At 40.0% G+C, this 27,920-nt stretch overlaps 1 protein-coding gene across 3 annotated transcripts in view; it reads right to left on the bottom strand.

Annotated features, from left to right (window-relative positions):
* Positions 1–2,010: 2,010 nt before the first annotated feature.
* Positions 2,011–27,920, bottom strand: part of LOC145353988 (solute carrier family 12 member 5-like) — a 1,060,877-nt gene continuing 1,034,967 nt past the window's right edge. For 2 of the 3 annotated variants that reach the window (XM_080205049.1, XM_080205051.1), the window contains exons 18-26: positions 27,479–27,674; positions 26,179–26,348; positions 23,866–23,997; positions 22,230–22,337; positions 20,539–20,661; positions 17,399–17,586; positions 17,136–17,150; positions 15,638–15,771; positions 2,011–9,265 (exon numbers count right to left, since the gene is read on the bottom strand). In XM_080205049.1, coding sequence (XP_080061175.1) covers positions 9,174–9,265; positions 15,638–15,771; positions 17,136–17,150; positions 17,399–17,586; positions 20,539–20,661; positions 22,230–22,337; positions 23,866–23,997; positions 26,179–26,348; positions 27,479–27,674 — 1,158 coding nt within the window. In that variant the 3' untranslated portion in view covers positions 2,011–9,173. The remainder of the gene's footprint in view (positions 9,266–15,637; positions 15,772–17,135; positions 17,151–17,398; positions 17,587–20,538; positions 20,662–22,229; positions 22,338–23,865; positions 23,998–26,178; positions 26,349–27,478; positions 27,675–27,920) is intronic. The other variant, XM_080205050.1, reaches the window with a different exon arrangement.

Genomic DNA, 27,920 nt, shown 5'->3' with positions numbered 1-27,920 from the left:
ACACTAACAAATCAACCCATAGAGCAACTGTTCAGATGCAACCTGTCAGGTCTATACAGGTCTCATCTCTCCAAGAGTTGGCCCCAATTTCCCAGGAATTTAACAGCTTCCCTTCTTTCCAAATACTCATTCATCTACTTTATCCTCCTATTTCTATACTGTATGTGGTGCTAGGAGTAATCTGTAGATTACTAATTTTGAAGTTCTGTTGTTACTTAGTACCTGAATTCCGGCTACATGACCACACCTTTTTTTCCCATTTATGTCATTGGTACAATGTGAACACGATCACTCATTGTTCCCCTTCAGGGGACTTGCAGTCAGAGAGTCACATCTTTGACCTGGTAGCAGTGGATAAAATACTAAGCTGGATTCATATCTACAATTGCAGAAACACCTGTCTATTCCGCTACCAAATATCTTGTCATTATTACTCTTCCAATAGTCTTTGCACCGAACCCTACTCTCCCCTGTACAGCTGAACCAGATACAATGCCATGGACTTTCATCAACTTTCATCAGTGTTGGGAACTAAATACTGGTTAAAGCGTGACAAGTACTCAGGAGACTCCTGCACTACCTATCTGTTTCTTCTTGACTGCCTGATGGTCACCTATTCATTCTCTCCCTACATTATTTGAAGCAGTGAAGTGGCCACATCCATTAATATGCTATCCATAAGGCTCTCAAGCTCTCAGTTGTGCTGCAGTTATGCCAGCTGCTGCTTGGGTTCTGAACCTGAACTCAAGCTGCTGCAGGTGATGACTCTGGTGTATATAGTTATTGAGAATATGAGAAATATCCTTGATTTGCCACACTGTACAGGAAGAGCACTTGAGAGGTCAGAACTGCCCTGACATTCCACATGTATTAGATAATAAATCTTACCACATAAAAAGATTTACCAGCTCCTCACTTAACACCACTTAATTATAGGCAAGTTAACTGAATTATTTAAAAGAAAACATATATTTTTTAAATTTACCAAGTTGTTACTCAAACTCTTTAACTTTGGAGATATGGACATGGAGCTATAATGCTCAGCAGCCGATCAACTCATGGCCTTCCTATGATGTTTGATTTTTTTTCTTTTACTTTCAGATTTGAGCTCTAATTTCTAGTGTTCCTTTGTAAAAGGATAATAATTTTACTCCCACCAATGTAAAAACAGTAATTTCAGTATAACCTTGTCAATTAATATTAACATTGGATCCAAGTCTAGGACAGAATAATAATTCTAATTCAGTTTTTGAGACAGTAATATGTTTTGTTACACAGTGTGAATAAACACTGACTCTAATTCCACAGCATGAATGGAACATAATTGTATTCCAAACAATGCAAGGACAATAGCCTTTGGTTCTACATGGTCAGAAATCGTCATGTCCAGTCCCACCAGATGTTCTTCCATAGGAAATAGCTTGTTTGTGATATACTATTGGGTAGTACTGTACTGGCAGTTAACTTTCAGGAATGGTTGTATCTATTTAACAAGCAAGTGGCAAGGTTCTCAATTAGGAGGCTATGAACATTGAGGTTAATTTTGCAACATATTTGAGATTCAATAATTTTGTGGTACATAATTTTGTGTTCATATTATTTTCATCAATTAAGAACTACTCTAATTTGAATCATGTAATTAGCCAAGGATGATAGAGTCATAGAGTCACAGAGTTTTACAGCATGGAAACAGGCCCTTTGGCCCAACTTGTCCATGCCATCCCATTTTTAAACCCCTAAGCTAGTCACAATTGCCAGCGTTTGGCACACATTCCTCTATACCCATCTTACCCTCGTAACTGTCTAAACGCTTTTGAATATTATAGATTCTGAAGGAAGTCATCAAGATTTGCTTCTTTCTGACTAAGTCATATCAAACTGAATCAGCTCAAATTTTCATAATACATATTCTAAAGAGACCTTGTTGCTCACTGGCTGTCTGCAAATTATATGAAAGTTTTCAAGTATAAACAGTTGTGCAACATCCTAATTATTTCAGCCTTCAAAATATTACTTTACAATCTTTATTAAAATGTGCAGATCCATTTACCTTCTGACAATTTTCTTACAAATTGAAAAATGCATGCATTCAATCTTTGAACAATAAGATGTACCACAGCACAGAAATACACACCAGGGAATACACAGGCATCCAGACTCTTAAGTTCCTCTTTACATTAATTAATTCAAGATTGCAAACACTCAATTACAGTGGAAAAATACACAAGTACAATTATCAATGTATGCTTTATTTCTTAATACTTTTAAATGCATCTTTTTGTACAGACTAACCAATCTGGTGCTCATGTTATAAAGAAATAGTACCTATTTTTCTTAGCTTGTCTTGACTAGTTTAGAATTAATAAAACTGATCACACCTTAGTCAATTATATTATCCTTCATTGATACTTTACAGTAAGGACCCTTGGAGAAACATGATCGCATACTTTCATTACAGAATTACTTGAAGAATCAGGCAAATATAGAATCCAATGTACCAAATGTTAGCACACCTTTTATCTATAGAACATTTGATGTATATTTTGTTTAGCTACCTGTGTTATTATGGCTATTTTATTAATGGACTGTAGTCTTACTGCTGTTATTAGTGTTTTGAAACAAACAATTCTGAAGACGTGTTCCAATTATCTAAAAATCTGAAATTAGTTATCTGGTAGTGCAGAATTTGAGTATTGCTGAGAAAAGAGTCATGTTGCTAAAGCTTTCTGTCCTGCATGCATCAGGACAAATGCAAGAATGTCAAGTTTCAAACGATCAACAATTTATATTATAGGAGTAAAGAGGGCTGAGCAGTTGGCAAACCAACTCTGGCCGTGGCATTGCCAAAGGGAAAGCAGCCCATCCCAAGATAATTCAAGAAAAGATGCAAGGTTTGAACATGTTCCTTTTGTTTGCAAAGATAAGATAATCAGTCAGCTCATAATGTCGCTCATTTACACTTGGTAGAAGCAACATACATTGATAGGCAGGGACTAATTCCCTGATACATTAACTTTATACCACTTGCACACCATGTAGCACCAGTCTTTTAATTCCTTACAGTAAAGTATTCTGAGTACTTACTTTGATATTGGCCAAACAGAAGAAATATTGCCTGTTTAATATCAGATAAAGAGTCACAATGATTGCAGATTTTGGCTATTGCATTTGTGCGTATAGATAATAAGACTACTTTTTATTTGGCTACCTTAATTCACCAGAAAGACCTTTGAAGGCTCAATTTGAACTTTCTGATGGTGACTGGGTTTTGAATGGGTCAGTTTCAATTATAGAAGCTAATTGCAAGTCAGTCAGGAAACAGGATTGTATAAAATATTATTTGCTTGACAGCTTCCTTGCAGACACTCTACTATCTGCATGCCACTTCTCACACCAGTATTCCTATTTCCTAGTTTTTACTGGTGTTCCATTTTAAACATATGAGACCAGTTCAGACCAGTATTCTTAGTTCTATGTTTTTACTGCTTTTTTCCTTTCTTTACAGATGTTTACCTAATCACACCTTACAAATTCAACCAACGCTTGGCTTATTTTCAAGATGGGAACTAAATACAAGACCAGCGAGGATTAAATGTGAGAATAATGCAATGCAGATTATCCTGTTCTTTTGTAAAATCCTCAGATAGGATTTTTTTTAAAAAGTCGGGCGGCATGTACCTAGTCTTTCGGCGATTGCAATTGAAGTGAGTGCAATGTTCTTCATTGAGGACACACTTCCTCTGTGATTCCACATCACAGCATCTTGGCCAACATCATCATTTCAGTCTTTGAAATGAGAGGTTTTAGGATAAGAGGTGACAGAATTAAAACCAAGGAGAAATGACTTCTCTTAAAGGGTAGTAAATCTGTGGAATTCGCTATCTCAGAGTGTGGTGGATGCCGGGACATTGAGTAAATTTAAGGAGGAGATAGATAGCTTATTAATTAGTAATGGGTTGAAGGTTTATGGAGAACAGGCAGGAAGGTAGAGTTGGGGCCAATCAGCCATGATCGTGTTGAATGGCGGAACAGGCTCGAGGGGCTAAATTGCCTACTCGGCTTTTAATTTTTATGTTCTTAGGGCAGATTATAAATTTGACTAAGAACTGATATGGAATACATTGGGATATCCAGTTCACAGACACGAAACCCAGTTCAGTTTTTTTTGTTTAGGACAGGCAAGAAGTATGGATTGTAAAAAATGTCCTGACTGTTTACTGAAGAATATATCTGCTGTAGTTCAGTAAAAGCACATAGTAAAGGAATCAATGTGAAATGATGTTGGCATTCCTTAACAAGAGTAATGCATTGAATGAAAACAGATTTTTACTTTTAAAAGATACTACAATACTTCAATAAATTACTTAACCTAAAGAGTTATAAGAATAAAGTTGGTATTTTGCATATAACTTCCCTTTTTTGCATATAGTTAAAACTGTGACCTAACAGCATTATTTGGAAACAAGTAATGCTGAGTTTAAACACTCGTGATTCAGTGCCAGTGACCACACTTTGTTCCCTCCATTTTCTTTCCTTTATTAGACAGATGAAAGCTGCCTTGATGGTTGGTTCAGCAGAGAATGACACAATACAAATGTTTCCATTCATTTTAGTGTCATTCTTAGTAAGAGATGAACAAAAAGTACTGTAACTACAACAGCTAGCAGGTTATAGGGCTGACTAAAGAACGCAGGGCTATATATTTTAAACACATTCTAGAACTAATAGAAAAGACAGTGCTTGAAATATAACTTTAGGTAAGAATTTTCCAGTTAAACCTGCCAATGACCATTCAATGACTGATATCCAATTGATATCTTATTACTGTATCCTATCAAATGCTGAGTCTGCTGAATGCAATAGGCAATAGCACTTTTTGATTTGACTTAGCAAAATCAGTAGGGTGAACAAGTATTTGGTTAGTAAACAACAGCCTAATCTTAGGCTTTCTCTTTTTATGACTAACCTCTGAATATTCATGCTGTTTTTGTTTTGTTGAAGTTCCTGTGTGGACTGCAATAATTTCTTTGTATAGTGTCTAGTTTTAGAGAAAATTTTGTTCCCTTTGGCTTATTTTATAAAGCTACCTGGATAACAAATCACAGCAATGTGTCCACGCCATGTGGAGACTGGTTAGTTTGATAAAAGATACTTATATAAAAGTAAATTAGAATGGTCACCCCACAGACTACAATGAGGATGTGTTGATGAGAATGTAGTGTTCTTGCTACACTGAATGACATTGGCCAGATAACAATGGAAAACATAGCTAGCCTAAACAAAGCTGTCCAGTAAATATTGGTGTTTTTTATAGAACCTGTCCAGTAAACAGTTGGGACTTATATTGGTCTGTAAAGCATATGAAATTACTTTTAGAAATAGTAAATATCTCTCGGGACTGAGAAACAGGCCAATAAAATATTTTTACATATTGTTAAAACTTCAGTAATTATCCACAAATACTGTTATTTCGAGGCATGTAACTGCACTGTTAGAAACTGTTAAGTAAAATATCTGTGGATAGCAGTAGAGACTGACCTGAAAATACCTATAGGCACTGTTAGCCATTGTCTGATAAAATTCTATAGATACTATCAGAAAATGAATAGCACAATTTATGTAATTACACTTACAAACTCTATCATTTGAAACTGTACTGTGATATACCAGTAATTCTGTTAGAAACTGCCCCAATATACCTGTAAGGAACATTATAACAGGCCAGCAAAATCATAAAATCATAGAATACCCACAGTGCAGAGCAGGCAATTCAGCCCATACAGCCTGCACTGACAACAATCCCACCCTATCCCTGTAACCTCACATATTTACCCTGCTAATCCCCCGACACTAAGGGGGAATTTTGCACGGCCAATCAACCTAGTCCGCACATCTCTGGAGTGTGGGAGGAAATCGAAATACCCAGAGGAAACCCATGCATACATGGGAAGAATGCACAAACTCCATACAGGCAGTCACACCTGAGGCTAGAATTGAATCCAGGTCCCTGGTGCTGAGAGGCAGCAGTGCTAACGCTGTGCTTTCATTTTTAATAATGGAAGAGTTCACTAAACTTGCCAGGGAACAAGAATGTTCTTTGACCGTTTACATTCCAGGAACTTCTGAGCTTATTGTATGGATTTTTTTTATTACAGTTCCAGTTATCTGAATTGCATTGAATGTTTCTAGAGTTTAAGAAAATTTGGGAGTGGGAATGTCACTTCAGTTTACTGATTTGAAATCGTGAGGAAAAAAAAATGGATGATTTATCTCAATATTTTAAGCCCAATTTGACATTAGATCTTGCCTCAGTGGTACCTGGACAATGCTGGGTGATAGTTTTATGCATACATTGCTGCTTTGCACATTGTCAAGCCTGAATAATTCTTGGTCAGACTGGCACCATTGTTGCTGTTCACCAATATGGTACTACAGCTGTACCTTGCAACTACAGGAAACCAATGATACTTCAGTAATTTTTGAAGGTAATCCAACAAAATAAATAGGAGGTAGATTGTGTTATATCTTTCATTGGCTTAAAAACAAAATTTGTTTTTGATATGTTGAAAAATGTTATGAAGACAACATAATTGTGATTATTGATGCCGCTGATGTCAGTTAGAAATATACAGAATCTAAAAAGGAATAGCCATTTTACAAAATAAACCAAAGAGCTCCAAATCTTTTAAAGACACAAATTTCATTTTTTTATTTAACTGTTCAAATCATAGACAATATTATGAGGGAACTATTTAGTAGTTAAGAAAATATTGAGTCAGCAACTGAATCATTCTGGTGACTCCTTGTGGCCACAAAATGCATGGCATTGTTACTTCAGTTCCTTATTCAACAATGGATATTCTATTATCCCCTTTTGGCAGACATTCCCCGTTGGAGGAAGAACATTAAAAGTAAAATCCAGAATAGTGGGAAAGAATCAACTAAAAAAGAGAAAAGCTTGGAGGTGCTTTGAAAGTTTATGGTGTTTACATGCTTATCAGATTGTCAGCTGAGTAGGATGCCTAAATAAAGATGTCTCTAAAATACCAATATCTTTTAAACAATTATGTTTGAACGTTAAATATTTAAGTTTCTGAATTGCAACTGCAGTTGGTTGTTTTGATGGGACAGCTACACATTTGTCTAGACCAGAATTTTAAACTCCAATATACTGGATTGACGCCTGCAATACTGTAGCTCTATTGAACTTGTGTCTGGCAGTGTTCAGTCGTAGCTTTGCCTTCAATTTGCCCTGTTCAGATTGGAGAGATTGGATTCTGATAGGGTTGAATAGATTCTGATTAGATTTCCCCAATAAAATGCACTGAATGGTCAAAAACTAATAGCTACAAAACGTCATTTGTGGCAATACATTAAAACGCATACCTTATGTACAAAATTATCACAGGGAAATGCTAACAAGACACAGCTTTTAAATGCTGATGAGCAAGCTGCTAAAGCCATAATTTTCAATTTAATGGATGTCATTTAAATTTTGAAAATGATTTCAGCTAGTTATACAATTGACATCACTCCAAATCACGAACAATCACGCTGATATGTTACAGAAAGAAAATTGGAAACGTAAACATTTTACAATGCGGTATATATGATACATGCTAATCATGTGCATTTCAGGGTTTTACTTGATAGAAATCATTTCCTTATGGAAATGTTTAGTTTCAGAACCTTGTAATAAATGATTGCTTTATAAGTTAAGTTCCCTAGATTCGCACAGCAATTGGAGTAATATAGCTCAGCCCTTCTTGCAGCTTACAGTAATTTGCTATTTGTAGCTTAGTTAGAAAATAACTGTATGTACACAACCTGCAATAATTGAAGATTCTTTATTTTTAGGGTCAGTGAAAAATGTTTATCTGTGAAAATATATTCATATTGCTCATAATTATATTTCCTCTCAATTTCTTCCAGGCAAAAAGTAACCACAACTTCTTTAAGAAGTCTAAATATGTTAAAAAGGATGCTAATTTTATTTATTGATATTTGAAAGTGCATGCTACAAAACCTGTGTTCTGAAGCAATGTTATTAGCGAATGCACACCTCAGCTAATTACAGTGTGTGTAACAAGTAATGATTGGAGCATTTTCACATCTATTTAACAAGTCCAATTAACCCTTCGATCATTGGGGAACCAGTGTCTCACTGAAACAAGCACAAATGTTACAGTTACTCACACATCAAAAGTAAGGTTATTATTGTATCACTAATCTATACAAGTAAAACAAACACTAACATAGTGAAATAAAAATAAAGCATTTTGAACATTACATCTGCTAACCCTAGCTTTTGTTCCCCATATTATATTTTATTTCATTTCATTTTTACTTTATTTGTATCTAATATACCATAGTCTATCTATTTTACACCGTTTCATCAACCCCTCCCTACCCCCGAAAAAAATAGATTTATTTTCTGCTTTCAGTCAGCCCCGGCTCCCCTTGGAAACAGAACCCACTTTGAACAGGTTAGCATTGATTTAGATGAAAACCAACTCAACAGGCCAGTTTTTTAACTGCTTATAGCCTGGATGTTTGGAGATGAACGAGGTTGCATCACAAACGCAAGCAAGTCAACCTTTGGCATGATATTCTACTGTGAAATATAAAGGAGCTCCCGCACTAGTGAATTATCCTGTTCACAGCCAAACAAGCAGACCATGGAATAATCCACCTGCGATGTACCAAGGGTTAACTTGTAATTAGGATGTTTTGCAGAAAGTTTTGTCCAGTCATGCAAATGCTGTTGATTTGAGTACGTAGCTATACACCCTCTAATTGGTTCCTTACACCTACAGTGTGTCCATGTACACTAATAGTTTTAAAAGTGTTCAGTGACCCTAAATGTTTTCTAATATTGCAACTTGAATGGAAAGTTCCAAGGAGACAAGTGAAGCATAGAAAGGACAACAATAAGCAAAGTCATTTAAGACAAGAAAAAGCTATGTAGGTGAGCATTCCCCTTTCTTGTCTGTTCAGTGCTACTTCCTATCCTGTCATCAAAGGGAAACATTTTACAAAAAACTGTTACCAGGAGCCGGATAGGAAGTCTTTTTAGCTGCATGGCAAACACTATACATTGAGAAGAGACTGGGAGTCGCTGATAAAAAGCTGTGATGGGTTCATTTGCGTGGATATTGGCAATGGACTGGAGCTCACGAGTAAATGGTGATGACTTCACGGCCCCCGCCACGAACCAACAGCACCCTGTCCAGGCCTTCTGTTAACACTTCCAGGAACTCCATATCTGCAGCAGCCGTCAAAGAAAACAGTCTCAATCTTGATCAATATCCAGCTGACTTTAAAACACAAAGCTTAAGACGTTGCATGGGTCTAAACCTTATGATATATCATTTGTCTAAGGTGGAGTCATCTCGTTTAAATAAGTGATTATCCATAAACTTGAATTCATCCACAACTTGGCTGCCTGTATCTTTACTCACAGCGACTTACAGTCATCCATCACCCCTGTGCTCACTGACTTATATTTATTTTCCATCTCGATTTTAAAATTCTTATCCTTATTTACAAATCCATCACGGATTCACCACTCTCTATCTCTCCAATTTCATCCAGTCCTACAATAACTCCCTTTTAGATCGCTGCGCTCGTCTAATCCTGACTCTACTATCCGCAGCCATGCCTTTAGCTATCGAGGTCTGAAGCTCTGGAATTCCTTTCCCTAAGCCTTTCCAACTCTTTCTCTTCCTTTGAGACACTCATTAAAACTCCTTTGTGTGAAGTGCTATAAATGTGCTATATCAATGAAAGGTGTTGTTCTTGACAAAATGTCACCTTTGAATAGCACAATTTATGTAATTACACTTACAAACTCTATCATTTGAAACTGTACTGTGATATACCAGTAATTCTGTTAGAAACTGCCCCAATATACCTGTAAGGAACATTATAACAGGCCAGCAAAATCATAAAATCATAGAATACCCAAGTGCAGAGAAGGCAATTCAGCCCATACAGCCTGCACTGACAACAATCCCACCCGATCCCTGTAACCTCACATATTTACCCTGCTAATCCCCCTGACACTAAGGAGGAATTTTGCACAGCTAATCAACCTAATCCGCACATCTCTGGAGTGCGGGAGGAAACCGAAACACCCAGAGGAAACCCATGCATACATGGGAAGAATGCACAAACTCCATACAGGCAGTCACACCTTTTGACAAAATGACACCTTTGAAAGACACATAAATCGCAGATGGCGGTCAAAGGAGGAGGTGGGCCAAATTAAGGACAAAGAAGCAGGGTTATACATGAAGACAGGGGGCATGGCTGTGGAATTAAATGAATACTTCACATTTGCCTTTAGCAAGGAAGAGGATCTGCATAGGCTATGAAAGAACAGATGTTAACTCAGACCCTGAAAGATTTAAAATTGATAAGGAGGAGGTATTGAATAGGCTGTCTGTACTTAGTGTTGATAAGGCATGAGATGGATCCAAGGATACTGAGGAAAATGAGAGTGGAAATTACAGAGGCACTGGCCATATTTTTTTCAGTCTGAGTCTGGAGAATTGCGAATGTTACACACTTGTTCAAAAAAGGGTGTAAAGATAAGCCCAGCAATTAGTTTAACCTCGGTAGTGGGAAACTTTTGGAAATGATAATTTGGGGCACCATTAATAGTCATTTGTAGATTTTTTAAGGGCAAATTGTGTTTAACTAATTTGCTTGAACTTTTTTGATGAGGCATCAAGATAGTGCTTTTAATCTGACTTTCAAGCAATATTTGATACAATGCCACGTGACATAGAAGTGAGCAAAGTTAGAGCTCAAGAAATAAAAGGAACAAAGGAACATGGATATGAAAGTAGCAGAGTGACAGAAACAGAGACTGGTGGTGAGTGGATGTTTTTCTGACCGGAGGAAGGTTTATAGCAGATCTCCCCAGACAGGGTTGGTGAGATGCCTTGCTCTTCCCAATATATATTAATGATTCTCCTTGATATAAAGGATGCAATTTCAAAATTTGTGGTTGATACAAAATTTGGAAGATTCATGCACTGTGTTAAACTGTGATGATGGAGAAGTTAAGAAGAACACAAGGAGGCTTGTGGAATGGGCAGAAAAGTGACAGATGCAATTTAATGCAGAGAAGTGTGAATTTTCCCTGAATCACACTAAGCAGTGGTGGATGCAAAAAAAAATGTTTTTTTCCCACCAGCTGCAAGAGCTGGTTTTTGGATGAAGTGATTGATTTTGGTAGTTAAAATGCAGAGGCCCCATCTGTTTGCAGTGGGCGTCATAGAAGGCAGGAGTGAAAAATATCATGAGACCGCAAAAGTCAATTTCATGTACTCACAAAACCAGATGGTAATCATCCACTCCACTTATCTGTGGTGGTGGGGGGCAGGGGAGGTGGGATGGCATTTCCTGCCACCGCACATTGGGAAGCTAGTTTAGAATCTCATCACATCCACACACTGGATCATGAGCTTACATCAGTGTGAACATATGGCACAGAATGGTATGGAGTGACATATACAGGGAAAGCTGCACTTCACTTGGAATTTTGAGATTAGTTTGCCTACCTTTCTTTGGGCAGCACTCACGGTGAACAGTGCCAGGCTTCGTAGGCAGCACCAGATTACTTTTTTGGGGGCTCATGGGCAGCAGCAGGGCTAGGTCTTGATTGGGAAAGGGGAAAATTAGCTTCAGGCAAAGGAAGAAGCTGCTGGGTAAGGGCTGTATGGGGTAGCGGTGTACCCCAGGTTATGCGCATGGGAGGGCTTTATGTTGTGCTGTGCAAGTGGCCTCAAGATGGTGAGATCTGAGGAGGTAGACTCCAGGAGAGATGAGGCCAAATGGACAGATGAACGGGTGAGTGATGATGTCCTTTGAGCTGATGGTGGATGAGATGTCAGCGAATGTGCTTATGAGTGTGAGTTGAGAGTGATGACATGGTTGGCTTTCCCTGGCGGCATGGATGAGATTGTTTGATTGATTTTGTTCTTTGTTCTTTGTTTAACCTCTTCTGCAGTGTTGGCACTGACCACTATTACCCTGCCTCCAAGCTGGAGTGGTGAGATTGCTGGATCTTCTGCAGTCAGGAAAGTGATTGAGGACATCCAAGGCATTCCAGTCACAAGTCACTGAACCTTCACGGTCATGTCCTCATTGGAGCAGTCCTGAGTTGCCAGCATTGTAAACTGTGTGTGAGACTGCAGTTTAGATACGACACCCAGAATGAGGAAACAGTGAGGAACGGTGTGGGGGCAGTTCAGAGGCTTGCTAGAGATACGCTATGACTGCATCATTAATGAGGCAGGAAGTGCATGATATGGTGCAAAATCCCATACTTGCAGCTGGTGGGCAAAACATCTCTTTTCATGTCTGCCATCTCACCTAGTATGATTCAAGGAAATTCCACCTATATAAAACAAAGTGTATAATTCTAAAAGGAATGCAGAAGGAAAGGGAACTGTGTTCATATGCACATAAATAATTGAATGTAGAAAGAGAAGTTGAGAAACCAATTAGTAAAGCATACAGAACTCTATGCTTTATTAAAAAGGCCATAGAATATAACAGCAAGGAAGTTATGTTCAACTTATGTAAGATACTGATTTTAATACTGGAATAATGTGTCCAGCTTTGGCAACTTTAGGAAAAACGTAAAGACATTGGAGAGTGCAGAAAAGACTCTTTGAGATGGATTCCAGGGATGAGGCACTTGAGTTATGCAGATAGATTGGAGATGTTGGGATTGTAGTGTTTGGAGAAGAGAAGAGGAGATCTGATAGAGGTATTCAAAATCACAAGGGGTCTGTGCAGAGTGAATAGTGAAAAACGTTTCCCATTGGTGGAAGGATCAAGAAGAGGGCACATTTTTAATGATAGTTTATAGCAAAAGGTGGTGGTCTTGTGGTACAATGGGATGTCCCTGCCTCTGAACCATGAGCTCTGGGTGCAAGCCTTACCCTAGCACTTGATGCCATAATGTGCCCAAAAGCCTGAGTGTCAACCTGCAAATCCTTCCAACACACCAATGGCTGGTGATAAAAGCAGGAGAGGTTCCTGGTCAGCCATGTTTGACATGGAATGGGGACCCTCAAGTTATAAGCCTCTGGTGACTGGCTAGCCACCTGCACCAGGAAAAGCTGTGCTACGGTACAGATAGAAGTCTGCCTTAAGCATCACTAAGTGCAGGAAGAGTAACACCAAACAAAGGCAAAAAAAAGCAATGACAACATGTAGTGTATGGTTAGGAAGTGGAATGCACTGTCTGGCAGTGGAAGTAGGTTCAACCAAGGCATTCAAGAGGACATTGGATTAAAAAGGAGGAATGTGCAAGGCTACAGGGAGAAAGTGGGTGAGTGACACTAAGTGAATTGCTCCTTCAGAGAGCAGGCATTAACGCAAAGGGTCAAATGGCTCCTGCTGTGCTGCAATCATTCTATAATTCTTCAATGTCTTTCAAGGATGGAGAACATCCAATACAGAACTAGTTAAACTCTTTTTGCTTCTGAATCAAACACAAATGAACACCGAGAATATTTCTTTGTTTTTTTCCACATTCCTGCTAGCAAGATATTTCCCCATCTATATTCATTCTCTTAATTCAGCCAACAATTTCCACTCTCACTGCACTGAAAACTGTCTTTATTTAAATTCTACGAGCATAACCACTTCTGGTGAGCCAGATCTGTGATCTCAATTAATTTATTAACAATTTATGCTGCAATTTTTCTGCGACTGTAACTAGTTTGTTGTCAATTCTGCAGCATTTCTACTGCAGTCACTTCTAGTTTATTAGCAACCCTGCGGCATTTTTACTGCAATCACAATTAGTATATTGACAATTCCTGCAACATTGTTACTGCGACCACAACTAGTTTGTTGGCAATTTCTGTAGTATTTCTACTGCAGTCACTTCTAGTTTATTAGCAACCCCTACAGCATTTTTACTGCAATGACGACGAGTGTATTGGTAATTTCTGCAGTATTTTCATTGCAGTCACTTCCAGTTTATTAGCACCCCCTGCAGTATTTGTTCTGTAATAACAATTTGTTTATTGGAAGGCTCTGTAATACTTGCATTGTGCATTTTGTGTACTATTTCCTCCTTTTCTTTTATTAAATATACACTAGATAATTACCTATGTCTTTGGATATGATGAGTCAGAGAATATCGTTGTGCTTTAACCCATTCTCTGCAGCCCTTACATTACTATTTCTCTCTCTGTCTTTCTGTCTCCACTTGTGTCTCCTTCCTTCACTATAATAGCATCTCCTCTTTTTATCCACTTCTCTCCCCATAACATCTAATTTGCTTCTCTTACACTCTCCTTGTGGGTGGGAAATGGTGAGTGGAATATTGTTCCTTGGTGGGGAAAGAAGTTACCAACTGTTCCAGGTTGCTCGCTGGGAAGCTCTCAGAAGCTTCCTTCCCATTCTTTTCTCAATTATTGCATATCTTCCCACTCCTCCCTCTTCTGCAGGTTTTGACTAATGCTAAGGAATGTGATATTAGCAGGAGATCAGAGCCTTGCACACGTTGAATCTACGTCATGGGCCTGATTCTCTGACCTCGCGCATAGCTGGGATTCCCCATCCTGCTGAAGTGAGTGGAGATTTGGCTGAGTGGGGCCCTTCAAGTTACAAGCCTCTGTGCTTGCTGGCAAGAGTGGTGCGATATGAACAGCCAGAGAATTCCGGCCCATGTCTGAGCCTAGACATAGGGGTAATTAATACTGATGCGTCACCACTGAGTTCCATGCTTACTCATTGATCATCTTATATCAATTTTGCCACACCCTTATTTCAAATCTACAGACTCCGCCCCCCCCACCCCCAGAAGTTGTTAATTATGTTCAAGGCCAAGGTGGACAGATTTTTTAATTAGTAAGGGGATAAGGTGGGAAAGTGGAGTTGGAATTATCACATCAGATCACTCGTGATCAGCCTCACAGCAATAGGAGCCTGGGTTCGATTCCTGGCTTAGGTGACTGTCACTGTGGAGTTTGCATGTTCTTCCTGTGTTTGCAAAGGCTTCCTCTGGGTACTTTGTTTTCCTCCCACGGCCCAAAGATGTGATTGGCCATGCTAAATTGCCCCTTAGTGTCAGGGGGTTATCAGGGTAAATAAGTGAGGTTATAGGAATAGGGCTGGGTGCAATTGTGATCGGTGCATACTTGATGGGCCAAATGGCCTCTTTCTGCACTGTAGGGATTCTATGATTACATTGAATGGCAGAGCAAACTTGATGGGCAGAATGGCCTACTTCTGCTTTTACTTATAGAAATTACATTAGCTGCATTGTGTTTCGAGGTTTTTTTTGCATTGGGAGTCACTGGCAAGGCCAGCATTTTTTACCCATTCCTAATTGTTGTTAAGAGTTGACCACAGTTTTTCTAGAGTCATATATAGGTCAGGCCAGCACATTGGTAAACTGTTGATAGTTTCATAGTCACCAGACTAACATTCAATTTCAGATATATTAATTCACTTCCATCAGCTGCTGTGGTGGGATTACAACCTGTAACTCCAGGGCACCTGAGTCTCTGAATTACATTACCATTGACTTCACCACTGCAGCACCCTTATAATTGTAGACCTTGATATTGCATTATGGATTCTCCCCCTTAGGAAAGGATACAGTTTTCATCTCCATTTCGGTTTTTAGGAGGTCCCGGCATGTTCAGCAGGACCAGCTTTGCTTCTTGAGATTTCTTCACGATGACTTCATTCAGTTTGACTGCAGTGTGCATCCGCCGGACATTTGACTGATTTCTGATTGACAGAGAAAGCCATTATCACTTGTAGCATGAATAATTAAATTGCTGAAATGAACTGGAAGTACTTTGCTGCACAAAGAGACACACAAACTGACACACTTGTACACACAGAGAGGAAAGCTGGTAAGAAGGGACCAATAACTGGAAGTTTAGATTTAGTTTAACACCTGGATTGAGAATACAACAACATTTTATGTTTTAAAGATGTTTACTATAATAAACAGATAAAAAGCAGTATTGACTGGATATTTTTGTAAGCAGTTTGATGCACAATGATGCCAACAACATGGGTTTAGTCCCTGTACCAGCTGTGGTAGCTCATGGAGGCCCTGCCACATTGTCTTGCCCCATGCTTGCGGAGTGGTGCCCCTCAAGCTATGAGTAGCCAAAAATGTCTCTCTCTAATGGAGAAAGATGCCCATGGTCATTTGGGACTATGGCTAGATGCATTTTTGTTGGCAACTTTGACCTTCAACTGCAAAGTAGAACTTTTAACACAAACAAAAAACCCACTATCAGTGATGCATTACTCCACCTTAAAAGTAAACATTCGATTTTCTGGGAAGCAGGCCAAAATGATTCTTTCCTCTTGAGGGTTTGCTCTTTTTGTTTCCCAGCAGGAAACCTTTAACTCCAAAACTGTCTTTCATGGTGAGTGTTTTCCTGGAGATTTCTTCCTCTAGCAAAAGCTAGGAAAATCTCCAACCTAGTTTTAACTTCCCATGATTTCGGTTTTTCCAATACAAGCACAAGCTCCAACCACATTCTTACACAGTGAACCACAGTGTATTTTTGCCAATAGTTGTTCTCTCTGCTCAGTCCTGGCAACCTTGTCTGTATGTTTTCAGGGATATCTGAGAAAGCCTTTCCCTCCCAAAGTCCATCCCCCAAGGTAATATGAATCAATAGACTTCATATTCAGGTAGAAATGTAGGTTAGCTGCCTTAAGGGCACAACACAAATTTTGAAACTGAATGGATAGTTTAAAGCACAACTGTTTACAACCCTACATTCCCAACACTTTTCTGGAACTTTGGCATCTCCCAGTCTAGCCACTGTTTGCACAAAGGCTGCTGCTATTGTCTTCAAATGTCAACACAATGCACCTTAATCTCAGTAAAAAAAATCTGTACCCATGGCCAATTCTATGAGTTCAACAACTTAGGCCTCAGGAAGACTTTGGAACAGGTTACATGATCCCCTTCATTTTACCTTCAATTTTACACACAGATCTAAAGTATAACAATCCCACAAACTTCCGGATTGTAGCAGAATGTGCTCTTCTATATACGCAAAATATACAAATGTACCAACAGGATGAAAGAAATAATGAGAAAGTAGACAATGAGTTTGACTTACAGATTCTCCCATTCGCTGTCAGCATTAAGTGAGAAAAAGACCAATTTAAAAAATTATGCAAATGACTGACAATAAATGCGAAGCATAAGGTTCACTGTTTCAGCTTTAAGCAAGTTAAAATAACAAGCTCCAGCAAATCAGTGAAGTCTTAATAAGTGCACAGTACCAGTTATATCACGAGAACAGCCTCCAGACTGATTTTATTTATTAAAGAATGTTTAGATATTTAACCGGCCTTTTGCTCCCTTCCCTGTTCCACTCACGGTTTCATACTGAAGAGATCCCGGATTTCTTCTGGTGTGACTGGCCCTTTGTTTTTGTTTTTGTCTGCGGCTAATTTTTCTTTAGTCCAGGTCATGTGAACTTTCTCTCCAGGCGTGCTCACCTCCTCGGCGGGCGACCGAGAGGCTATCGACTGAGTGGAAGCTGTTTTGTCATGGATCAACTGAACCTGAAAAGTGGAAGAAAGAGAGAAATTGAACACAAGACAGCTACAAAAGCCGCCAATGTTGAGTGACATGGAACCATATTTTAAACGTGTCAACTTTAGTGCAATGATGGAGGGGTCAAATTCCAGACAACTGAAGTCCAAGCTAAGACATTTTGATTTTGTTTTTGGCAAGCTGCATTTAATCCCATCCATGGCGATTCAGAGAAGGAGTGGCAAACCAACGTAGTCTCTGTGATGGTGATGATCCCAATTTCAGGCTAGATAGAGAATTCCAGGATTTTGTATGGGAATGATAATGGACATATAAAGAGGAAATTGTAGGACTGGGTGGCACGGTGGCACAGTGGTTAGCACTGCTTCTTCACAGCGCCAGGGCTCAGGGTTTGACTCCCACCTTGGGTCACTGTCTGTGTGGAGTCTGCACATTCTCCCCGTGTCGGCATGGGTTTCCTTCCACAGTCCAAAGATGTGCAGGTTAGGTGGATTGGTCATGCTAAATTGCCCCTTACTGTCAGGGGGATTAGCAGAGTAAATATGTGGGGTTGTGGGAATAAGGCCTGGGTGAGATTGTGGTCAGTGCAGACCTGATGGGTGGAAGGTCTCCTTTTGCACGGTAGGATTCTATGGTGATGTTTCCAGACAATTGTTGTCCTCTCCTTCTTGGTAGGGAAGATCAAAGTGTTGGAATGTGCTGTCAAAGTAAGCATGCTGTTGCTGTTGTACATTTGTTGATGCCAGTGATGGAGAGGAGTTAGAAGTAAGAAGAGGAAGTCAAAAATTATAAATGGGAAATATACTTGTGGAGTAAGTTTGTAGGAAAGGTCATACTATCTATTGACAGGCTAGAGATTATTTTCTCCTTGTGAAATTACATTGTCTGTCCTTTCATCACTCCATGCCTATAGGACATCTAATCTTACCCAAGATTTTCATATAATGTCCCTACAGCAACACAGTTAGAAATTCAACACAGCTCTTCACAATTCTCCTATATGCTCCAAGAAACGCCCCATATACTTAGCAGTTCTTTCGAGTAACCTTTTGTACTCTGAACAGGAAGGTAAGGGGGCCCAAGAGATTCAAATTTACAAATCTGACTGTGGTTCATAAAATAAAATCTTCTCAGATCACCACAAAGGGTTTGTACAGTCAAAAATACAGGATTTTTCAAGCCACTGTGATGATTGTGAGGTAGAGATGGACTGAAGTCACTCAAAGTTGCAGAAATCCACCATCACAAAGGAAATCACACCAATTAGGCAGCACAATGGCACAGTGGTTAGCACTGCTGCCTCACAGTGCTAGGGATCCTGGTTCAATTCCACCTTGGGTCACTGTCTGCATGGCTTTCCTTCCACAGTTCAAAGATGTGCGGGTTAGGTTGATTGGCCATGCTAAATTGACCATAGTTTCAGGGGTTTAGCAGGAAAAAAGAAAGTTATGGGAATAAGGTTTGGGTAGGATTGTAGTCAGTGCAGAATGATGGGCTGAATGGCCTCCTTCTGTACTGTAGGGATTCTCTGATATGGTGGACTAACACACGCAGAGGATAATTACACTATGTGGAAAACAGACAGTTACAAATCAATCGTTCTTACACTCATTGTCATCCCATTGTAATCTGTGGAAAAGGAAAACTAACAGGTGTGGTAACCCAAACTTAAATCACCGCTGATTAATATCCACGTCTAAAGTAAAAATCACCTCGCTGATCCCACTGAGAGTGCACTGCCTGCTAGAAACTCCTCACCCAGAGAAAAATCTGAGTTCCAGATTTTCCCTTCTCAAGGCTGTCTGACCACAGGATGGAGTTCTGCAGTGCAACATTACATTTCTAATAGGGAGAGAGAGAGGTCTGGGAGGGATTGTCTGCTCATGGTGCTTCAGTCATCAGGCTGTACGGAAGGCTTTTGGATCGGCTGGTATTCTCCTGCCCACTGGTTTTATAATTGTACTCCAGTTTTTAAATTCCTGTAGTGAAATGAAAGCAGCAACTGTCCCCATTTACTTTGTCTCTGTTTACTTATTGATGCTGATGATGCGGGCTCAATCTGAACACAGTGATGGGTAATAATCCCTTTAACACTGAGGATTCACTGACATTGTTGAGAATCATCTTCACCTTGAGGACATCACATGGCAGTGACCATGTGAGTCTCCCAGTGCAGAATTTTCCTTTCCGTGTTCTGGTCAAGCAATAATGATAGCCATCAATGTCATTCTCTTAACAGCAGTAAGTGCTGCACCAATGCTGCAGATGGACAAGCAGATCCAGATGGGAGTCCATCAGTCTACAAATTGTGTTTATTAGCTAATCAAAGTTGCTGAATAAACCTTTACCACTTAATGTTGGATTCAAACAAGTTCAAAGTTCATTGAAACAAATCCATTGCAATGGAGATAAAAAAAGGAAAAAAAAGCTATTACACAAAATAAATTAATTAAAAATAAGAATTCTTTGGAAGGCCACCCCCTGCAACATGTTAGCATTTCAAGTCTAATATGATTCTTCATCAGAAGGATAAAAATGTTAACTTTGCTTCTCTCTTCACAGATGCTGCCAACCTGCTGAAGGTTTCCAGCGTGCACAGCGTTTTACTTTTATTGGACAACATGGAAAAATCTCCCCAGAAACAAATCTCTATAAACTGACTAAGTGAAGATAGTGGGCAGGATTTTCTGGCCTTTTCAATTGGTAGAATTTTCTGGCGACCCCAACCAACCCCCCCACCCCCATCCCCATCCCCACAGTGGCGAGACAGGTGACCCACACAAAATACCGTAGACAACAGTAGGATTGAAAAATCCTGCCGGTGACCAATGTTGAGCCCCTACAGCGCTGGCAAACATGCCCGGGGTGGGGGTAGTGGGGGGAGAAAATCCTGCCCACTGAAGACAGCAAACGCTGACATGCCCACTAATGTCACTAATCGGCCGTTAAAATGGAAGTACCTCCTCCTCGGGTTTCTCTTCAGCACTTCCTTCCTGCTCATCCTGAGAGCTCAGGCGTAGCTTGGCCTTTGCAGGATGTTTACGACGAATGGAACCACGTGATTCATCTGTGATGCTTTGAATCTGGACAAGAGAAAAGAACAATAATGGACAAGGTCCTCCGAAACATTGACTTATTCTGCAGAAAGCTACAGTGACCGTTCATGAAGACAAAACAGGCATTCATTTATTGATCTAGGGTTTTTTTCCATTCAGGTACTTAATATTTTTTCCATTTCTGTTATTTCCTCTGCCAAAATCATTCTTTGAGGAAGCCAGGAGAGAAAAATCTGATGTTATCATGCCTGTGGAGTCACCATCAACAAGGCATCCAGGAGTGTTGATCGTCATAATATCCCTTGTGTTAGTTTGATTTGTCTTTCCAATGCATCAGCCAGTGAGACAGAGATGGTATAATGTAATGGTAGGGTAAACTTTCTTGCTGCACGTGAATTGTTTTCATACCATGGGATGTGCTTTCTTGTAAAGATACTCATTCACCAGTTCAGTGAAAACATAACTTGTCTATTTACTTTTAAAACTATACAGAGGCTTGCCGCCTCATGACTGCAACCAGTTCCGAAGATAATTTCGAGTATCATCGGGGTGATCCCCCAACCTGCTCCCCAATTGGTTCCCTGGGTCATGTGACCCTTACACTGCTGATAGATCCTTAAAGGGATAATCACCACTGATTGGTGGTCACTGAGAAAGTCTGCTCTCATTGCTGTTCCCCGTGTAACTCACTTTCTTTACATTTAAAGGGCAAGTGCAATAACTTTTCATACTATCCTCTGTGGTTCTGATTTCTGTTTCCTTTCTCTCTCTCTCTCTACATCCCAATTCTATCAAAATCAAAGCTCATCACCTGCTATTCTGTCTTTCCCAGGAGTTCAAAATTGTGGGATCCTTTCCTAAATTTTAAAAGTGACAATACCTCAAAAATACTTCATTGGCTGTAAGGTGCTTCGGGCAGTCCCTGAGTTTGTGACTATGTAACTGCCAATCATTTTTCCTTGTTCAAATTCTCAAATCCAAACTTGGCCACAAGTAGGACCCACTTCCTGGCTTACAGTATTCATCATTACTTTTCTTCAACATAAGTGGTAACCCAAACTTAGCTGATTACTATTGGAAATGCCTGGCACCATAGGAAGCAGCTGTTGTTTCATTGTTTATAGGAAATCCTAAGGGGTGAGTTAATACTCCTGTAATCACAGTGAGGAACTGTGCTTACCAGGAGTCTGGGTTAGAGTCAAAATTACGAATCTGTAACCCTGATCTTTTAATCCACACACCATGGGAGTGTGGCCCCCATGAGACTGCTTAAATCCTTGACCATGAAAATAATCTCAAAAAATTGATGCAACAAATTGTTATTACCTACATGGTGAGGATGGTTAGACTCGCAACTAATTTAGCTTAGACCAGGGATTAAACCTAAGACCTTTTGATCTGTATGGTTCAGCACAATGATACATTTACCAACTGAGCAAAGTCCTTTATTCTGTTATTGAATGGACTTTTGTGAGTAGAATAGGATTTTAGCATCTTTGGAGAAATAAGTGCTACATTTCACAGTTTAGGATTTTGCTATTCGAACAATAGACCAGAACAAGATTTCTCACAAAGCAAAATAAATGGTCCCATACCTCACGCTCCCTCTCATTCTTTGTTAGGTGCATTTCTTTTAGAATCTGTGATCGTTGTTCCATCATCAATGTTCGCTCGTAAGTGTAAGCTGAGATATCGCTGTCATGCTATGAAGCAGAACAATACATATGATAAAAAAACTTTAAAATTTACTTAAAATTATCATTTAATTTGCCGTGAGTGACATATCAATGTGGATGGTGGGGGGGAGAGGTGTGGGACACAAACATCCCAAATGTCTGTAGGATAAAACAGGTACGTATGGTAGATAGGAAATACTTTTTGTCTATCCACTCTGTTCCACACATTACGATGCTTGGTGCGTCACAGTAAAAACTCCACCCCACCTGAATGCCATGTGCTTTTCTGGCAGAAAACAAAATCAAACCAAAGCCCAATTTTGTCCCTTGGGAGATTGAAACTTGTCACATGTTTTTGGGACTTTGCAAATCTATTTCCTTAGACACATTCCAAAGAGGGTGATTGCTCTGGCTGCCTGCCTCCCTTATTTAACTATTGAATACAATCCCTACAGTACAGAAGGAGGTCATTCAACCCAGCGAGTCTGTACCGACCACAATCCTACCCAGGCCCTATTCCCGTAACCCCACACATTTACCCTGTTAACCCCCTGATATTAGGGGCAATTTACCATGGCCGATCAACCTAACCCGCACATCTTTGGATTGTGGGAGGAAACCGGTGCACCCGGAGGAAACCCACACAGACATGAGGAGAACGTGCAAACTCCACACAGACAGTGACTGAGGCTGGAATTGAACCTGGGTCCCTGGCGCTGTGAGGCAGCAGTGCTAACCACTGTGCTGCCCCTATGTCAGGAAGTAGCATTCAGAGTCTGCTAATGCACTTCAGGCCTTCCCTAGCTGATGGGTGACATAGGGTGTGAAGTCTATCATCGATACAGGAAACAATACTATAATCTAATTTATTAAATTGCTGTTTTTTTTGTAACAATTTTGCTGCTTATTGTATGTACTGTTTGCGTTTGAACAGAGGGTGTCTCTAACATTTATCAGTTATAATTCCTTGTCCATGAGCTTGGTCCATTTGAACTCAGGTATCTTCAGCTAAACCTTTGGAGGAAACTTCCTAGTTTTTTTTATTCTTTCACAGGATGTAAGCATCGCTGGCAAGGTCAGCAATTGTTGCCCATCCCTAATTGTCCTTGAATGGCAGTTAAGAGTCAACCAAATTGCTAAGGGCCTGGAGTCATATGTTGGCCAGACCAGAAAAGCGTGCAGATTTCCTTCTTTAGAGGGGATTAGGGCACTTACAATAAGGGCTATTGGGCTAGATGGCCTACTCCTGCTCCTATTTCTTATGTTCTTATTATGTTCTATTATAATTCTGGATTAATCAGTCAAATTATTAATCAATTGAATTCAAATTCCACCAGTGCCTTGGTAATAGCCTGAGTTTCTGGATTATTAGTCCAGTGTCATTACCACCACACCATCATGTTCCTCAATGCTGGAGGAAGCTGGAATGAATTCCTTTTTACACAGAGAGGATGCGTTAACTGAGGGTTCATAATTCTTTCCCATTATCTCAGGACACTGGCATGAATAGCCACTTATCCACACTTAACACCACATCACCCAGCTGTTCTCATACCATCTCTACGACTTCCACCTCAGCTACAATCCGCAGGTGATACAGAAACACTGTAAGGTCCTTCTTCATCTGGATGCTGTTATCTTCCAATTGTGCCACTGTGAAGATGCGCATCTTACACTTTCTCCACACCTGTCAATGAAAGACTGAGTGTTAGTGAATGAGCTGACAGCAATCTCTCTTCAGTTTGCAACCAGTGAGGAATTCAATTTAGCAAGAAAGCAGTTTTGCTAAGAAGGACTGGTATGAGGGTTGCAGAAGAGTTTGTATGACATCTTAATATCGTTTCTGAAAATTGGACCACTTAAATTAGCTTTTTTTTTCAAACCTGGCATTCTCCATCCTTACATTTCAGAAATGGCTTGCAAAGGCTGACTAAATTCTAGAAATTTCTGGAAATACTATGCTCCAATCAATCCTGGAAATATCCAATATTTCTCTGATGCTGTGCTGAGGTCCTGACTTCTTGCCTTTTCTGGGATTTTTGAATTGGATTTCTAAGGAGCGAAATCTCCACCAATTAAGCCTACCCCACTTATACATCCATTTGGCATTGCCATCAAAGTTATCATGATTAACTGGATAACCTCCCCATGGAAATTAGGCTGCAGGTTGGAACCATTCCACTTATACAGGGGCCAAGGGGGGACACTCAGTGGGGTGTGGGCAACCTTACCTCCCATGGTGGGCAAATCATATATTTTTTAACAGCGTGGAGCAGGCAGGCGGTTGAGAAGTCTCTAATAGCTTGCGCAGATGACAAATCACCCCACAAAAATTACATGCCCTCCTGTTGATCTTGCCAACTCCAGCAGGGTGCACCAGCTGGCACAGTTCTCAAGTCACCACTGTTACTGCAGATTTTTTGAACCATTATTCTTAAATCATATGTTTTCTTTTCAGTGAGTGAGATGGCAGAAATTGAGCTAAAGATTCCTTATCTGAGGATTTATGATGTGTGATGTATTCGAGTACAAATTTGAGAAGGTGTCCTCTGACTTTTATTAAGAGAATAAAATGGTCAGCATAAATTGAATACAAGTAATCTGCAGACCATAAACACAAGTGAGTTATCGTCCTGTTAATTTGGTTAAGTCTAATATCTTGTCACAGACCGTCAGCTGGTTTACATCTGCTTTGTCACTACAGATCAAAACTGCATTCATTGCATTCTAAACTTTTGTAAGCCTTAATATTATTCTCTGTGAATGATGATTCTTTAACAGAGAAGGTTTTAATCATGAAGATGATAGGGGAACAAGTTATTAAGTTAAAAAAGTGTCTTACATAACTGTAGCACATCTGCAATGCCATTTTCACTCTTGAATTACTTTCTGAACTTCAGCATATTAAAGTAGGTAAGATTGGCATTTTGAGGCCAATACTTAGACAATCAACATACTATAAGAAGTGACAAAATAGTTCTTCAAAACTGATCATTCTGAATCTGGCCAAAAATACACAGCTAATGTATTCATAGTCCTGTAACTCTATCCCTGTAGTCTGTACCTGCAACTCTGTACTTCCTGACTTGCACCCTGTACTTCATGTCCTGTAGCCCTTTACTTCCTGTACCTGCTGCTCTGTACCTCTAACTCTGTAGTTCTTGTACCTGAAGCCCTGCACACGCTGTACCTGGCCCTATACCTGCTGCTCAGTATCCCCATCACCTTTAGTCCTGTACCTGCAGCCCTGTACCTCTAACTCTGTGCTTCTATACTTGGAGCCCTTACTTCCTGGATCGGAAGGTCTGTAATTGCTAGTCACCAACCTTGAATTCCCTGTGCCTCCAAGCCTGTACCCCCTGTGCCTCTAATCCTGCACCCCTGTGCCACCAAACCTGCACCCTCTGTGCCACCATACCTGCACCCTTTGTGCCAACCTGTACGCCCTGTGCCTCAAACCCTGTACCCCCTGTGCCTTGAACCCTGTACCCTGAACCCTGTACCCCACCGTGCCTTGAACCCTGTACCCCATGCCACAACCCTGTACCCCCTATGTCTCCAGCCTTGTACATTATATGTTTCCAACTTTGTGCCCCCTGTGCCTGCGCCCTTGCCTAAATCCTGAAACCGCAGTTCTAAAGCAAATGTACCTTCCCTGCTGTACGTAGTGTACCTGCTGTCCTGATGCTTCAGTTAGTTTGAGTGATTGCAGTGTTGGTTTATTGATCATAGTGCTGCTGTTGACATTGATTCTGCACCTAAAGTGAATTGCAGTAATTCCACTAGACAAGCACATGCACAGCAGAGCTAACCCATCAACAGAGCAATATGATAAATGGTTGTTCTTAACAAAACATTTTCACATTACCTTATGCTGCCTGAGGAGGAAAGGCAGCAGCATCAGCATTCCTCCATCATGAACTATCCACCAGACATCAATGTAACCCTCAGAGTACCTCTCCTGGTTGGATGGAAACGCAGTGATATTCTTAGCGACTAGGAGGGCCAAGCGACCTGCTGTCGTTTCTCGAACCACTTCTACAAAAACAAGTTTTCAAGGTGACTGAGTGCTGCCATTACTGCACAGGATCTCAGATTCCTGCAATAACACTGCCTTTTGAAAGCATGTTATTATTTTCATTAACCCATTCAGAAAATAACAGAGCGACCAAAAGTATCTGTTTGAGAGAGAGAAACTAGTTCCTCCAATGGGATCAAGGATATGGGGACATCATTTTTAATGGGTTGGAGAATGGAGTGACTGGCTCAGGAGGTGAAATCATCTCACTCTCTTCCAAACAAAGGTAACAGAAATAAAGAATTTGTTTCCTCAAAATGTAATGGATTCTGGGGAACAACTGGAGATTTCAAGACCAAGAATGATGGATTTTTGTTGAGTAAGGGTGATAAGGTATGTGGAGCTAAGATGGTGAAATGAATCTGAGGTTCAAATTGGTCATGGTGGAATTGAATGGTGAGGCTGGCTTGGGGAACTGATCAGCCTGCTCTCTTGGTACGCTGCTCATTTCCAATTCTGCATCTTTGAATGATCCTACAAATTCTTACGGTATGGTTGAGATTTGAGTTAACACGTACGACCTTACTTGCATTCTAGATATCTATTCTGTTATATAGAGGTGATGGTGGTGGGTGGGAGTGTGTAACAATGCTGTAACAATCAGGAAGTGTTTAGCTGACATAAATAATAAGATTCAAGATTGAGTAGTTCATGAGCATCGTCTCAACTGCAGTGTTTTACAGCCCTGCAGACCATCCTAGACTTTCCATTCTTTTTGATAAGAATATTTTTTTAGCTCACTCCTTGGAAAGAATTCTCGTTCACATAACAGGTTTGAAATGACAGTCATCAATATTTTTTCCACTATTGTTGAATGCAACCTTTCTGTTTGGTTATACTGCAGGATGACTAATCTAACAATCTTGTAGATGAAGCCTTTATTTTCCACTTACTGACCATTGACAAATCCATCCCCAAATTGTACAAGCAAAACATTCCACATGTAATTAATGCTAATTTATCCCTATTGCCTTTAAAGTTCTTTTCAGTTTGAGCTCCTGAGCTTTTATTTTTAATTGTGCTTTATAATCCGATTCAGAATTCATGGGCAGTCCCTTATGAATCCTGTGATTTTCAGATTGATACGTACCGATTATATTTTTCCATGTTCTGGGATCGTCAGATTGCCTCCAGGCTCTTGGCCAGCCCATCAGTACAGTGTTATGTTGCATTCCTCCCAGACCACAGGACTGGATGAGGTGAGACATGCCATCACGCAGATTGGAGGACACAACCGCCTGACAGAACCCTTTCACCTTTTCCACTTCCATGAGACGCTTGACAGACTGCCAAGGTGGAGAGATCAGAACAGGAATTAAAAAGGAATGAAATTAACACAAGATTATTAGCAAAACCAACATTTGGAAAAGTTGGTTGGTGGAATGGGCAGTAATGATCAAAATAAGAGTGCAATTAGTCAGCTACACAGATTGATTTATTGACAACTATTTAAAGCTTTAATCTTCACAAGCCTCCATCTCTTTCCATCTGAGGTTGGTTTGAAGTGCAATAATTTTCTGACGGGATAGAAT

Source organism: Carcharhinus amblyrhynchos, chromosome 16, assembly GCF_965287045.1.
Source record: "Carcharhinus amblyrhynchos chromosome 16, sCarAmb.v2.hapA, whole genome shotgun sequence".
Taxonomy (NCBI): Eukaryota; Metazoa; Chordata; class Chondrichthyes; order Carcharhiniformes; family Carcharhinidae; genus Carcharhinus; species Carcharhinus amblyrhynchos.
This window is presented reverse-complemented; position numbering and strand designations above follow the sequence as displayed.